The sequence below is a fragment of the Leptonychotes weddellii genome, chromosome 2 (assembly GCF_054177405.1).
Source record: "Leptonychotes weddellii isolate Sample4059 chromosome 2, ASM5417740v2, whole genome shotgun sequence".
NCBI lineage: Eukaryota > Metazoa > Chordata > Mammalia > Carnivora > Phocidae > Leptonychotes > Leptonychotes weddellii.
In genome coordinates, this window is record NC_138370.1 from 177,034,306 (window position 1) to 177,049,175 (window position 14,870).

Sequence of the window (14,870 nt, forward strand, 5' to 3'; positions counted from 1 at the left end):
GGGAAGACAGGAAATTCAAATCTGGATGCTAAGGAAACTAACCCAATAAAGGATGAAAGATTCCAGATCCAGGAGAGAAAGAACAGAGGTTTTGAAGAGACCTTTAAGGTAATGTACTCACATAAATTTTGCACTGAGTTTCCATGGGTTAACAGACTCACTGAAATTTATCAGTTAAGAACCCCAGGAATAGGGGTGCCTGGGTGGTTCAGTCGCTAAGCGTCTTCCTTCAGCTTGGGTCATGATACCCGGGTCCTGGGATGGAGCCCCGTGTTGGGCTCCCTGCTCAATGGGAAGCCTGCTTCTCCCTCTGCCTGCTGCTCCCCCTGCTTGTGTTCTCTCTCTCGCTGCCTCTCTCTCTGTCAAATAAATAAATAAAATCTTAAAAAAAAAAAAGAACCCCAGGAATATAAAATTAACTTTGGAAAAAAGGACAATGCTTTCTTCCAAATTTGAAGACAAAGAAGACAACAGATTTCAGAAAAAAAGGGAAAGAGGGAAGAATTGCAGGAGCTCACATCAACTAGACTGGATCCCAGAGCAACGTTTTCTGTGTACTATGTGCTGAGTAAGCCACAGACCTTGGTTTAGAAGAAAATGTCCCAATGAGTTAGGGATTACAATCCAATCTCAGTGCCATGGCCGAGCTGAGGACAGACAGCAAAGGAACCGGGAAGGGCAGCAACAGCCTGGCCTAGGAAGATGCAGGCACACTTCCCACAGGGACAGCCCATGACCTCTTCTGAGAGAGAAACAGCAGTTAACCAGGCAAAGAAGGGAGAGAAACAGTGTGCAAAGGCGCAGAGGCGAGAAGGACAGGGCCCACTCACACCGTGCAGGCCGCGTCACACAGGCAGAATGGTGTGACTGCTCCAGGGCCAGACACAGGTGGTGACAGCAGCAGGACAACACTGTGGAAGGAAGTGAAGAGCAAGAATGAGAACCTCTCCATTCGACCAGAGCGCTGGTCAGCCAAGGCCTGGAAGAGCAAGTGAAGGTGTCACCAAAGGAAAGCGAGGACTTCCAAGTGCTCAGGCAAGCCCAGATTTATGTGTCAAAAGGGTGGAGGAGGTTGTACAAAGAACACTCAAAAAGACTAGCTTACAGAAAGGGATGAGAGTAAGGAGACAAGAATAGCAGGGGGTTTGTATCTCGGGTGCTCACCGATAAGTGATAAATGCCACCAGGAGATGCAAGAGGGGAGACTGATGAGGACAATTAAAGGGATTTTCCAAACTCAATTCTTTGGGCCCCGGCTTCCTCAGCTAGCAAATACCGTCTCAGCAAAAAGCATGTGTTCTGTTGTTTTCCCGTACAGTTCTAAAGTTCTATGAGTCTATGATTTGCCAACCCTAGCATTCCAACTGGAATACTGGTGTGGGCATCTGCAAATGTGCAAAACATAAAAAGAACAGTTCAACTCGCAGTTTGTGGACAGGCATTTAATTGTAATGACTGGTTGACAGATCCAACTTTCCTATTAGTCTTTTCTCAAACTGAGATATAACCAACCCGTTATTCTTTTAAAGGAGGGGAGAATATTGGCAGCAGCTACAATTTAAGCCAATTAATAAGTGATGTTGTTTTTTATGCCTTTAAAAACAGAAGGCAACCACAATATTATGAGCATAGTTAAGAATTCATTTCTGGGATTTCTTTATCTAAAGCAACCAAACAGCTTTGCAAGGGGCTGGTACCTCCCTTCTCTAAGCTGTCCTAGTTCTTGACTAGGGATGCACCTGCACTGACAGGTCCTCACCTTCAGTAGCCTCTAAAGAGAAGGCTAACCTCTCAGCAGGCACTTGTAGAGAACATTTACCCTGCTGGGCTACTTTCACCAGTGGAGTAATTGCCAAGCATTAAGAAAAAAAAAGAAAAGAATTAGAAAAAGAAAGAAAAAAAAGAGTCAGATTGTAACAAACTAAACAATTTCGCTGAATTTTGGCATTAATATAAAATTACCACCATACTTTAAACATATATATTAATTAGCTTTTTGTAGAACTTCAGGAAAATAAAAATCTTCCCATCCCATATGAGGCAGCTAAAAATAATTAAAAGTTAAAATTCAGGGCCACTAACTGCAATGTGGTGTCCTAAATTCAGTCTTGGGATAAAAATAGAACATTAGTGGAAAAACTGGTGAAATCAAAATAAAGTCTATAGTTAATATTGTACCAATTTTAATGTCTTGGTTTTAACAAATATACCAAGGTTATATAAGATGTCAACATTAGAAAAAGTTGGCTGAAGGGAGTATGGGAACTCTCTATACTAACTCGGTAACTTTTCTGAAAGTCTAAAGTTATTCTAAAATAAAAAGTTTAGGGACCCCTGGGTGGCTCAGTTGGTTAAGCGACTGCCTTCAGCTCAGCTCAGGTCATGATCCCGGGTCCTGGGATCGAGCCCCATGCGGGCTCCCTGCTCAGCGGGGAGTCTGCTTCTCCCTCTCCCTCTGCCAATCCCCACTGCTCATGCTCTCTTTCTCACACTCTCTCTCAGATAAATAAATAATCTTTAAAATATAAAAAAAAAGTTTATTAAAAAAAAATCCAGGACCGGGGTGCCTGAGTGGCACAGTTGGTTAAGCGTCTGATTCTTGGCTTCACCTCAGGTTGTGATCTCAGGGTGGTGGGACTGAGCCCCAAGTTGGGCTTGTGCTTTGCGCAGAGTCTGCCTAAGATCCTCTCTCCCTCTCAAATAAATAAATCTTTAAAAAAAAAAGTCCTGGGCCATAAGAAGTTAAATTCCCAATTTCTCACTCAGTTTCACAATGTAACTAATACTGTACTCAGAATATTTAAGAGTAAAATGTCAGGGCTCCTGCTAGCTCAGTAAGTAGAGCAAGCAACTCTTGATTTCAGGGTTCAAGCACCATGCTGGGTGTAGAGATTACTTAAAAATAAAATCTTGAGAAAGAGAAATGTCCTTTGCATTCTATGAATATATGTGGGGAAAAAAGTCAATTTCCACAGGAAATGTGGTAATTCAGTGCCACATACATAATTGGAATTACTCTAAGATAGTTTAGAAACTAAAACTGATTTCTACAGTAAAAATATAAATAAATACATGTTTTGTAGTCCCATGAGATACAAATTATTTGATCCCAACGCACACTGGTTGAAGTCTAATGACAGCTTGTGTCTCCATGCTAGTGTATGAAAGCAGGTGAGTCCAGAAAGCCTACTGGGTCAAGAAAGTCAAACAAAGAAAGCTATGCAATGCACAGAAGCAACTCATACTAGCACCAAATATATATTCAACTAGTAATTAGGCCAGGAAAAAAAGGCCTCAAGTTAATAACTATATTTCGCATGTACATTATAATTAAAGGTAAAAACATGAATATAAATAATGAAAATTAATCAAGCGACTATCTGTAAAAAACACACTTCAGGGCGCCTGGGTGGCTCAGTCGGTTAAGCGACTGCCTTCGGCTCAGGTCATGATCCTGGAGTCCCGGGATCGAGTCCCACATCGGGCTCCCTGCTCAGCGGGGGGTATGCTTCTCCCTCTGACCCTCTTCCCTCTCGTGCTCTCTCTCATTCTCTCTCTCTCAAATAAATAAATAAAATCTTTAAAAAAAACAAAAAACAAAAAAACACACTTCAAATATAATTATATAGGTAGGTTAAAATTACAGGAACAGGAAAGATACCCCATGCAAGTATGGATGAAAAGAAAGCTAGAGTGGCTATGCTGGTATCAGATAAAGCAGACTTAAGAGCCAAGAAAACCATCAGGGGTAAGAGGAACATAATTAAATGACAAAAGGGCCATTTCACCAAGAAGACAGAACCATCCTAAATGTATATGCACCAAATGACAGAGTTTCAAAATACATGGAGCAAAAATGAAACAAACTCTGAGGAGAAATCAAGAAATCCACAATTTTTCGGGCGCCTGGGTGGCTCAGTCGTTAAGCGTCTGCCTTCGGCTCAGGTCATGATCCCAGGGTCCTGGGATCGAGTCCCACATCGGGCTCCCTGCTCGGCAGGAAGCCTGCTTCTCCCTCTTCCACTCCCCCTGCTTGTGTTCCTGCTCTCGCTATATCTCTCTCTATCAAATAAATAAATAAAATCTTTAAAAAAAAAAAAAAGAAAAAAGAAATCCACAATTTTAGCTAATTTCAACAATACTCTTTCAGCAACTAAGTACCAGTAAGGAAAAAATCAGCAAGAATATAAAAGACTTAAAAAAAATCATCACTGACTGGATCCAAATGACATGCAGAGAACACTCTACTCAATAATAGAATATATATGCTTTATGTGCATAAGTAATATTCACCAAGATAGACCATAAAACTTTAAAATTTTTTTTAAGAATTAAAATCATACAGGGCGCCCGGGTGGCTCAGTTGGTTAAACAACTGCCTTCGGCTCAGGTCATGATCCTGGAGTCCTGGGATCGAGTCCCACATCGGGCTCCCTGCTCAGCGGAGAGTCTGCTTCTCCCTCTGACCCTCCCCCCTTTCATGTGCTCTCTCTCATTCTCTCTCTCTCAAATAAATAAAATCTTTAAAAAAAAAAAAGAAATCAGAGAGGGAGATAAACCATAAGAGACACTGAACTCTAGGAAATAAACTGAGGGTTGCTGGAGGGAAGGTGGGTGGGGGATGGGGTAAATGGGTGATGGGCATTAAGGAGGGCATGTGATGTAATGAACACTGGGTGTTATATATAACTGATGAGTCACTGAACTCTACCTCTGAAACTAATAACCTACTATATATTAATTAATTGAACTAAACTAAACTAAAAAACAGTTGAGGAACCCCTAGCCAAGACTGGCTGGAAAAAAAAAAGAATTAATCAATATCAAGAATGAAAGAGGGGACATCACTGCAGAACCCCACAGACATATTACACATTATATTACAATACTACAGACAACTCTACACACTTAAATTCAACAACTTAGATGAAATGGGCCAATTCTTTGAAAAGTACACACTACAACAGAGAGAAAGGAATAATTCCTAAGTAACTTAATGAGGCCAACATTATACTGATACCAAAACCAGGCAAAGACAACATTATAAGAAAACCACTGACAGGGGCGCCTGGGTGGCTCAGTTGGTTAAGCAACTGCCTTTGGCTCAGGTCATGATCCTGGGGTGCCAGGATCGAGTCCCGCGTTGGCCTCCCTGCCCGGCAGGGAGTCTGCTTCTCCCTCTGATCCTCCCCCCTCTTATGCTCTCTCTCTCTCAAATAAATAAAATCTTAAAAAAAAAAAAAAAAGAAAAAGAAAACCACTGACATATATTTCATGAAAACAAATGCAATTAAGCCCAACAAAATATTTCTAAACTGAATCCAGCAACTAAAAAAGAGTGATATACCATGACAAAGCAGGGTTTATTCCAGGAATGCAAAGCTGGTTCAATATTCAAAAATCAATGATGTGATCTACCACATTAACAGTCTAATGAGGAAAAACTACATGATCATATTTGATTCAAAAAAGTATTTGATAAAATCCAACATCCATTAATTAAACTCTCAGCAAACCAGAAGCAGAAAGGAATTTCCTCATCCTAATAATGGGCATCTACAAAAATCTACAGCAGACATACTTTATGGTGAAATACTGAATGCTTTCACCCTAAAATCGGGAACAAGGAAATTGTACTAGAAGTCCTAGCCAGTGCAATGAAGGAAAAGAGAGAAAAGGCATACAGAATGGAAAACAAGAAAAAAATCACTACTCAGACACCATGACTGTCTATGCAAAAAATCCCAATTAATCCACCCCAAAACTCCCAGAATATGATTTTAGCTAGATCAAAGGATTTTACCTTATCAAAGGTAAACACACAAAATTTAATTACATTTCTACATACAAGTAATTAATAAATGAAACCAAAATTTTTCAAAAACACATTTACAAAAGTTGACAAAAATACTTATATATAAATCTAACAAGGCATGTACAGAATCCATGTGCTGAAAATGACAAAACACCAATGAAAGAAGTCAAACACAAACTGAATGTCAATTATATCTTAATTAAAAAAAAAAAACAAAATCAAAGATCACCAAACAGGGGCGCCTGGGTGGCTCAGTCGTTAAGCGTCTGCCTTCGGCTCAAGTCATGATCCCAGGGCCCTGGGATGGAGCCCCGCATCGGGCTCCCTGCTCAGCGGGAAGCCTGCTTCTCCCTCTCCCACTCCCCCTGCTTGTGTTCCCTCTCTCGCTGTCTCTCTTTGTCAAGTAAGTAAATAAAATCTTTAAAAAAATAAATAAAGTTGGAGAATTTCTTTAAAGAAATCACTTTGCTCAATTTTAAGACTTGCAGTAATTAAAACATGTGGTATAGGCAATGAAATAGACCTATAAATCAATGGAACAGAATAGAGAATACAGAAATAACCCACTCAAATAAGCTCAACTAACTTCTGACAAAGGTGTAAAGTCCATTTAATGGAGAAAGATTATCCTTTCAACAAATGGATTTGGAACAACCTGATATCCATGTGGGGGGAAAAAAAAATCCCCACCTGAATCTGATACCTTATATAAAATTAACTCAAAAAGAATCACCGATCTAAATGTAAAACTATGAAACTTCTAGAAGAAAACATAGGGGAAAAAATCTTTATAACCTGAAGTTTTATAAAACAAAGAGTTCTTAGATGACACCAAAAACTGTGATTCATAAAAGAAAAAACTGGTAAGCTGAACTTCATCAAAATTAAATATTTTTCTTTGAAAAAAAAGTTAGTAGAATAAAAACACAAGTTATAGACTGTAAGAAAATGTTTGCAAATTACATATCTGTCATAGGACTCCTATCCAAAATTATAAACAACTCTCAAAACTCAAAAGAAAATAACTCAATTAAAAATAGGCAAACTCTGAATAAATACTTCACCCAAGAGGATACAAGAACAGCAAACAAACACATGGAAAGTGTTCAATATCAGTAGTCATTAGGGAAATGCAAATTAAAACCACACCACACCTATTAAAATGCTTAAAATAAAAACTGACAATATCAAGTGCTAGCAAGGACACACAGTAACTGGAACTCTCATACATTGCTGGTGGGAAGTAAAAAACGTAAAGCCACTCTGAAAAATAGTTTGGCAGTTTCTTATAATATTACCATATGACCCAGTGCCCACTCCTTAGAAAAATGAAAATTTACTTCCATACAAAAACCTGTACACAAATGTTTATAGCAGCTGTATTCATTTTCACCAAAACCTGGAAAGAAGCTCAACGTCCACCACTGGGAAAATGGATAAACTATGGTATATCCATACAATGGAATACTACTCAGTAGTAAAAAGGAACAACTCAGATGAGTCTCAAAGTTATTATGCATGCTGAGTGAAATAAACCAGTGTGAAAAAGTTACATACTGTATGATTCCATTTAAATGACTTCTCCAAAAGATAAAATCATAGTAACAAAGTACTGGCTGCCAAGAGTTTAGGGGTGGGAGAGAGTGTGATCGCACAGGGATTGCATGAGGGAGCTTTTGTGGGTAATAAAACTGTTCTGTATCCTGATGGTGGTAGTGGATACATTAATCTATATATGTGTTAAATCCAAAGGCCTGTACATTTTAAAATATCAATTCCACTACATGTTAATTTTTTAATTAGTATAAAACAAAACCACTTAGAAAAACTGCCTGGCAGTATCTACTAAAGTCAAACTACATGTATACTTAGCAATTCCACTCCAGATATATATGGATATATACTCGACTGAAATGATTACTCATGTCCACCAAAAGACATGTACAGGAATGTGCATATCAGCCAAAAAATAAAATAACCTATATATATGTCCATCAATATTAGAATGAGTAATCTGTGGTATATTCACACAATGGAAAACTGCATGCCATCAAAGAGAACGATGAATTGCTACCTCAACAACATGGCTGCATCTCAATATTCAGCCAAAGAGCACTGGCAGAGTATTTTCACATGAAATTCAAATATAGCCAAAATGCACAAGAACAGTGGTAGGGATGACTGCAAAGGGGAACAAGGGAGCATTCTAGGGTACTGGGAATATTCTATTTTATATCTTGATATATTGGTTATGTGGGTGTACACATACATAAAATACTGAATCACAGAGGTGCTCTTTGCAGCTTCACCAAACTATTAATCTTAGTTAAATCACATAAGGTTCGAACACTACATCAAAAACTAAAGATGTATGGTGATTAACATAACAATAAAAAAGTTAAAAAAAAAAGAAAAAAAATCACATAAGGTTCTAGATCTTTATCTGACATACTTCCTCAGGTCACTAAGGCAAATGTGAACTAGAAAGTTATGACTGAACCTCATTTCATCACGGCAGCAATTTCTGCAACACACCCAATGTACCCCAAAATCAATGTTAACTATATCATCTAACTATAGATATACTGTAGGACAGCCTTTAAACATTACTAATGCCATCTCCTTCTTACCACCTTTTCTTTTTTTTTTTTTTTTAAAGATTTTATTTATTTATTTGAGAGAGAGAGAACGAGAGACAGCAGGAGAGGGAGGAGGGTCAGAGGGAGGAGAAGCAGACTCCCCGCCGAGCAGGGAGCCCGATGCGGGACTCGATCCCAGGACTCCAGGATCATGACCTGAGCCGAAGGCAGACGCTTAACCGTCTGAGCCACCCAGGCGCCCCTCCTTCTTACCACCTTTTCATGAATGAAAAGGATTTACGTTATTATAAATGCCCCCTACACTACAACAGGTTTCTGACTTTACAACTTTAATATCGCTGCTTGAAAATGTACTTTGATCCCTACCCCCAAATGGCTTCCTTTTATAAATCTCTAACAGCATTTCAAAAATAGCTCTAAAATTCCCTTTTGAGCTATGAAATTTGATATTCCAACAGCTAGTGACATGGGTCAATTTCCATAATAGAGGAATTCTGGTTTTTGTAAATAATATGTGCATGACTGAATTTTGCACACCTATTCAGAAAACAGAATTCTGTTGGTGTAAATATTATTATTTTGTATATAATACCTAAATGTTTAACTGTTAAAAGGTGGAAAAAGCCAAAATCAGTTTAATTTTGGGAAAAAAAAATGTGGGGCATCTGGGTGGCTCAGTCAGTTAAGCGTCTGCCTTCAGCTCAGGTCATGATCCCAGAGTCCCGGGATCGAGCCCAGCATCCAGCCCCTTGCTCTATGGGGAATCTGCTTCTCATCTCCCTCTGCCTCTCCCCAACCCCACCACTTGTGTGTGCACACTCTCTCTCGCTCAAAGAAATAAAATCTTAAACAAAAAAAAAAAGAAAAAAAAATGTTAGTAATATCAGGTTGTAAAAATACCATTCACCTTTTTGCTCCTCAAGTAACGCTCATTTTAGAAAAGTCTTAAAGCTTGAGGTATGTGCATAAAGGAAAAAAGAAAACCATCAGACTTTCCACCACAAAATATTTTGATGGATATCCTATCAGACTTTCCTATGCAAATATATATGCCCACAGATATTTTACAAAAGTAGGTCTGTACTACAAACGTTTTCTATTTTGTAAGCTTCCTTCTTTACTTAATACATCATGAACATTATGAAAATTACATTTAAAATAGAAATGCAGGGGTGGGGATGCCTGGGTGGCTCAGTCGGTTAAGCGTCTACCTTCAGCTCAGGTCATAATCCCAGGGAGCCTGCTTCTCCCCCTGCTTCCGCTCTCTCTCTCTCTGACAAATGAACAAATAAAATCTTTTTAAAAAAGAAAAAAAGAAATGTAGGGGCGCCTGGGTGGCTCAGTCGGTTAAGCATCTGCCTTTGGCTTAGGTCGTGATCCCAGGATCCTGGGGATCCAGCCCCGCATCGGGCTCCCGGCTCAGTGAGGAATCTGCTTCTCCCTTTCCCTCCGCCTCTGCCTCCATCCCACCCTCTGCCCCGGGCTTGTACTGTCTTTTGCTCTCTCTCTCTCTCAAATAAATAAGTAAAATCTTTAAAAAGATAAAATAAAATAGAAATGCAAGGGGTGCCTGTGTGGCTCAGTCAGTTAAGCGTCTGCCTTTGGCTCAGGGCATGATCCCGGGGTCCTGGGATGGAGCCCCATGTCAGGCTCCCTGCTCAGCGGGGAGCCTCCTTCTCCCTCTCCCTCTGCCCCTCCCTGCTCATGTTCTCTCTTGCTCCCTTGCTCTCTCTCTCTCTCAAAAAAAAAAAAAAAAAAAAAATATATATATATATGTATTTTTAAAAACAGAGAAATACAAAATAATAAGATATATTCACAATACCCTTCACCTACCAACTTTTCTTTTTAGGGCAAATCAGAACAGACCACCAAACAAGGCTATTAGAATAAGGCCTTGTCCAAGATGCAGCCATGTCCACCGTTCTTAACTGTATACGGTTTTCCCATTCCACAAGTGGAAAAAGCTTGATCAATAACAAGTATCCTGTGGCAAAGTCCCTAATAAGTCCACCCCATGGGGCGCCTGGGTGGCTCAGTCGTTAAGCGTCTGCCTTCGGCTCAGGTCATAATCTCAGGGTCCTGGGATGGAGCCCCGCCCCGCATCCTGCTCCCTGCTCAGTGGGAAGCCTGCTTCTCCCTCTCCCACTCCCCCTGCTTGTGTTCTCTCTCTTGCTGTATCTCTGTCAAAAAATAAATAAAATCTTAAAAAAAAAAGTCCACCCCAGCCTCCTGGAAAATAATGATCATGTACATACATAGCACTGTGTGTCACCAGGCACTGTTTGTTTAATTCTTACAATAATCCTAAAAGCTAGGTGCCATATCACTTAGGACACCAAAGCAGCATGAGGTTTGACACCCTGCCTAAGGGCACAGAGCCTATCAAATTTGTATACCCATGTTTTGGTGGGCAAAAGACTCTATAAGCTAAATGATGTTTTCCTACTTCCCCGAGCCTTTGCTTCTATGTAGAAACCATTCACACGCAGAGAGGCCCTTTTTGCCTGAGGAGCTGCCTTGATGAAAGTGGTCCTAGGACTCGCCTGGGTGGCTCAGTCGGTTGAGCGTCTGCCTTCGGCTCGGGTCATGATCCCAGGGTCCTGGGATCGAGTCCCGCATCAGGCTCCCTGCTCTGCGGGGAGCCTGCTTCTCCCTCTGCCTCTGTCTCTGTCTCTCATGAATAAAAAAAAAAAAAAAAAAAAAGTGGTCCTAGGACTAACACTCAGGGCTGTGCCCAGCACAAAGGACCCCTCCTGAGAATCAAGACCGTCCTTCCACTCTTACTTCTCTCTCAGGCACCTTTTGCTCTGGTGACTCTACATAGAATGGAAAGATGCACCCCTGGAATCATAAGCTTCTCCCAGAAACGGAGGGCCGGTACCCATTCCTTGTTACCTGTTACACTGTTTTGGGTGCCTCTTCTGCACAAGACAAGGTGCCCCCAAAGAGTTCACCAGCTATGCGGAAACAATTCAGAGGCTTCAGAATTACAATAAGAATTTTTGTGATCAGCGTCAAGAACACCTGTTACCAGAAATATTTGTGAAGAGGAGCACCTGGGTGGCTCAGTCAGTTAAGTGTCTGCCTTTAGCTCAGGTCATGATCCCAGGGTCCTGGGATGGAGCCCCGTGTTGGGCTCCCTGCTCAGAGGAGACTGCTTCTCTCCCTCTGCCTGCCGCTCCTCCTGTTTGTGTGTGAACGCCCTCTGTCAAATAAATAAAATCTTAAAAAAAATTTTTTGAAGGGGGCGCCTGGGTGGCTCAGTCTTTAAGCGTCTACCTTCAGCTCGGGTCGTGGTCCCGGGGTCCTGGGATCCAGCCCCACCCCGCATCCGGCTCCCTGCTCAGCGGGAAGCCTGCTTCTCCCTCTCCCACTCCCCCTGCTTGTGTCCCTTCTCTCGCTGTGTCTCTGTCAAATAAATAAAATCTTAAAAAAAATTTTTCTGAAAAAAAAAATGCTTGCAAAGAAATTTTAAAGTTCAAGATATAACTTTAAAACGTTAAAATACAGTAAAAGAGAATGTTTCTTTAGGTGCAGTCACAAATCAATTGGTACACAGTAAAGTAATTCTGTGCACTACAACCACTTTATTAATGAAATGGAATAGAATAAAAAAGACAAAGTGTCAGAATATCATTTCGTAAAACTTTTGTGTAAGTGTAAGCAGGCACTATAGGTCTTAATATATCTTATTTCTTACAGGCGGTCATAGTCAAAAACCTTGATTCATAAGTTTAACAGAATATGACAGTCCTGTCAAAAATCATACTAGATAGGGGGGCCTGGGTGGCTCTGTCAGTTAAGAGTCTGACTCTGGTTTCGGCTCAGCTCATGATCTCATGGGCAAGAGGCTCCTGCTGGACATGGAGCCTGCTTGAGAGTCCCCCTCTCCCTCTCCCGCTTGCAAGCACTCTCCCCCTTTCACTCTCTAAAAAAATAAAACAATAATAATAATACTCGATAGATGGTTATGAGTTTGACTAATGCAATTAAAATAATAAACTAATAAACTAAAGAAAGATTATTTTAGCTAAATATTGCAAAGTAAATGGGATTTATTCAAACCTAAAATAATGGTACCACAAACTTGTTTTTATTGAATTGACAGAAATGGTATATTGTACACCAAGCTACAGCAAATATTATCAACATTTTTGGAAAGAATTTGCATAGACAGACCTCCTACCCTCACCTCCCCAGCAGCAGCAAACACTGCCCTTAATTTACAGCCCAAACATCCAAATGCCCAAACCTCATTCTTGATCCCAACCACTGTACCTGTTTCTCTCTCCAGGATATTGGAAAGGGGCAGCCTCTGGAGGCTGAAGTCCAGGGCCATGATCCAGGATCCCAAACAAAGGTAACAATATCACCTAAAGAAAGCTCCAACAACTGCACTTACTCCACCACAGAGAAGGCTGGACATCCTCTAAACTGAAACCAAAGTACACATACATTACTGTATGTTCACTTACTAGCAAAAGCATCAGAAAGCCATCCCATATGCAATCATTTCTCTTATCTGCTCTCATTACATACCATTCCAACACAATATTTAGAATCTTGCATAAAATAATTTTTTTTAAGATTTTTATTTATTTATTTGAGAGAGAGAGCACGAGTGGGGAGGAAGGGCAGAGGGAGAGGGAGAATCAGGCTCCGGAGTGGGACTCGATCCCAGGACCCTGGGACATGACTTGAGCAGAAGGCAGACGCTTAACCGTCTGAGCCACCCAGGCGCCCCCATAAAACAATTTGTGTCATAATCTGGCACACCAATACTCCTGATGAGGCTCTCTTTTTCACTGCAAATGTCTTTAAAACAATTTAACAGTTCTAACCACCCAACTTTCTCGAAGTCCATTATCATTCAGGAGCCACCAGAAGGGCTGGAAATGGCTCTGTCAACCGCACACCCTCGTACTACCATTGTGTCTTCTCAAGTGTTGTGACCAACAGCGGAACAAAGGTGCAGCAACACACAACTGGTAGATGCAGCGTGTGCTAGCTGCTTTCATAAACACAGAAGAAAAGTACTTTTCAAATCCCTTAAGTTCAAACACTTAATATATGCCTGAGTAACCCGACGACTAATTACCCCTAAAACTTTTTAAGAAGCTGGAGGCGAAGAGCCAGGACTCCGGAAGGCTGTCAGGTAGCTTTCCAATGACCAGATCAGAGCAGAGAAAGAAAACTTCAAGGCTGGCGCTGTTCGGTCACCACTTGCAAGGGATGGAGAAGGGAGGCACCGTGAAACAACGTTCGAAAGCACTCTCAACTACCCAGGGAAGCCCCGCTCGTCACCTGACTCATAATTATTCTGGAATTGCACACGAGCAATTTCAAGGACGAGCTCAGCGCGGGGCGAGATGGCACCACCCCCGGGTCCGTGACAGCGACGCGCAGGTGGGCAGAGGCACAGGCAGCACCGCGCGCCGCACCCAGGAGATGCCGGCACCTGGCGCGGGCAGCCCGCCGCCCCGCGCTCGCCATCCCCGCGGGAGGGCTGTCACGGCGCAAGCCGCCCGCGGACCCCGGCCGCCCCGGCCCCGCGCCCTCCCGTTACCCGCGCGGAACCCGGCCCCCGGCGGGAAGCCCGCCCGCGTCTGCCCGCCCACCCCGCCCCCGCCCCGTCGCCGCTTACCTCGAAGTAGCCTCCGGGGGCGGCGCCGCCCGCGCCCGCGCCGAGGGGCCCGTTGGCCGCCGCCGCGCCGCCCGGGGCCGCCAGGCCCGCGGCCTGGGAGCCGCGCAGCGCGGCCGCCGGGCCGGCCTTGCCGCCGCCCGCGCCGCCGTTGCCCCCGCCCGAGCTGCCGCCGCCGCCCCGCTTGTTCTTCCGGCGCTTGGCCCCGCGCTTGGCGTCGGCCGGGCTCATGGCGGGCGGGCGGGGAGAGGGCGCGGAGCGGGCGCGGGGCCGCGGGCGGCGGCGGAGGGCGGGGAAGGCGGGGAGGCTGAGGCGGCGGCGGGGCGCTCCGGCCGGCCGAGGGCGGGGGGCGCTGCGCGGGGTCGCCTCCGGGCGGGGAGGGCCGGGCGGGCGGGAGCTGCGGGGAGGCCGCTGGGCGGGAGGAACGGCGAGTGCACCGGGCCCGGCGCCGCCGCTGACCAGAGTTAGAGTCCAATATGGCGGACACAAGGGGAAAGGGATCCCAGTTTACGTCGGGGGAGGGGGAAGGAGCGGCGGGGAGGGGGAGGGGTGTGGGCGCCCTCCCCCCCCCCGCCTTACTCCGCCCTCCCGAACGCCGCTCCCCCTCTGCCTCGCCCACCCCCTCCCGCCGTTAACGAGTGCCGGCGCGCAGGGCACGCCGGGAGTTGGAGTCCATGCGCCCGCGTCCCCGCTGAAGCACACGGCGGGATGACCACGATTCCCGTCAGGCCGCGCGCAGCCGATCGCCCGGGCGCCGCGAGAGGCTGGGCCGGAGTGAGCGGGGGGGAGCGGGCTGAGTCGGTGACGACAC

General features: G+C 43.7%; 1 protein-coding gene across 3 annotated transcripts in view; it reads right to left on the reverse strand.

Moving 5' to 3' along the window:
* The window catches only part of FAM193A (family with sequence similarity 193 member A), a 163,309-nt gene extending 148,737 nt beyond the window's left edge, over positions 1-14,572 (reverse strand). For all 3 annotated transcript variants that reach the window (XM_081812760.1, XM_081812761.1, XM_081812759.1), the window contains exon 1: positions 14,063-14,572. In XM_081812760.1, the coding sequence (XP_081668886.1) occupies positions 14,063-14,290 (228 nt within the window). In that variant the 5' untranslated portion in view covers positions 14,291-14,572. The remainder of the gene's footprint in view (positions 1-14,062) is intronic.
* Positions 14,573-14,870: the final 298 nt, after the last annotated feature.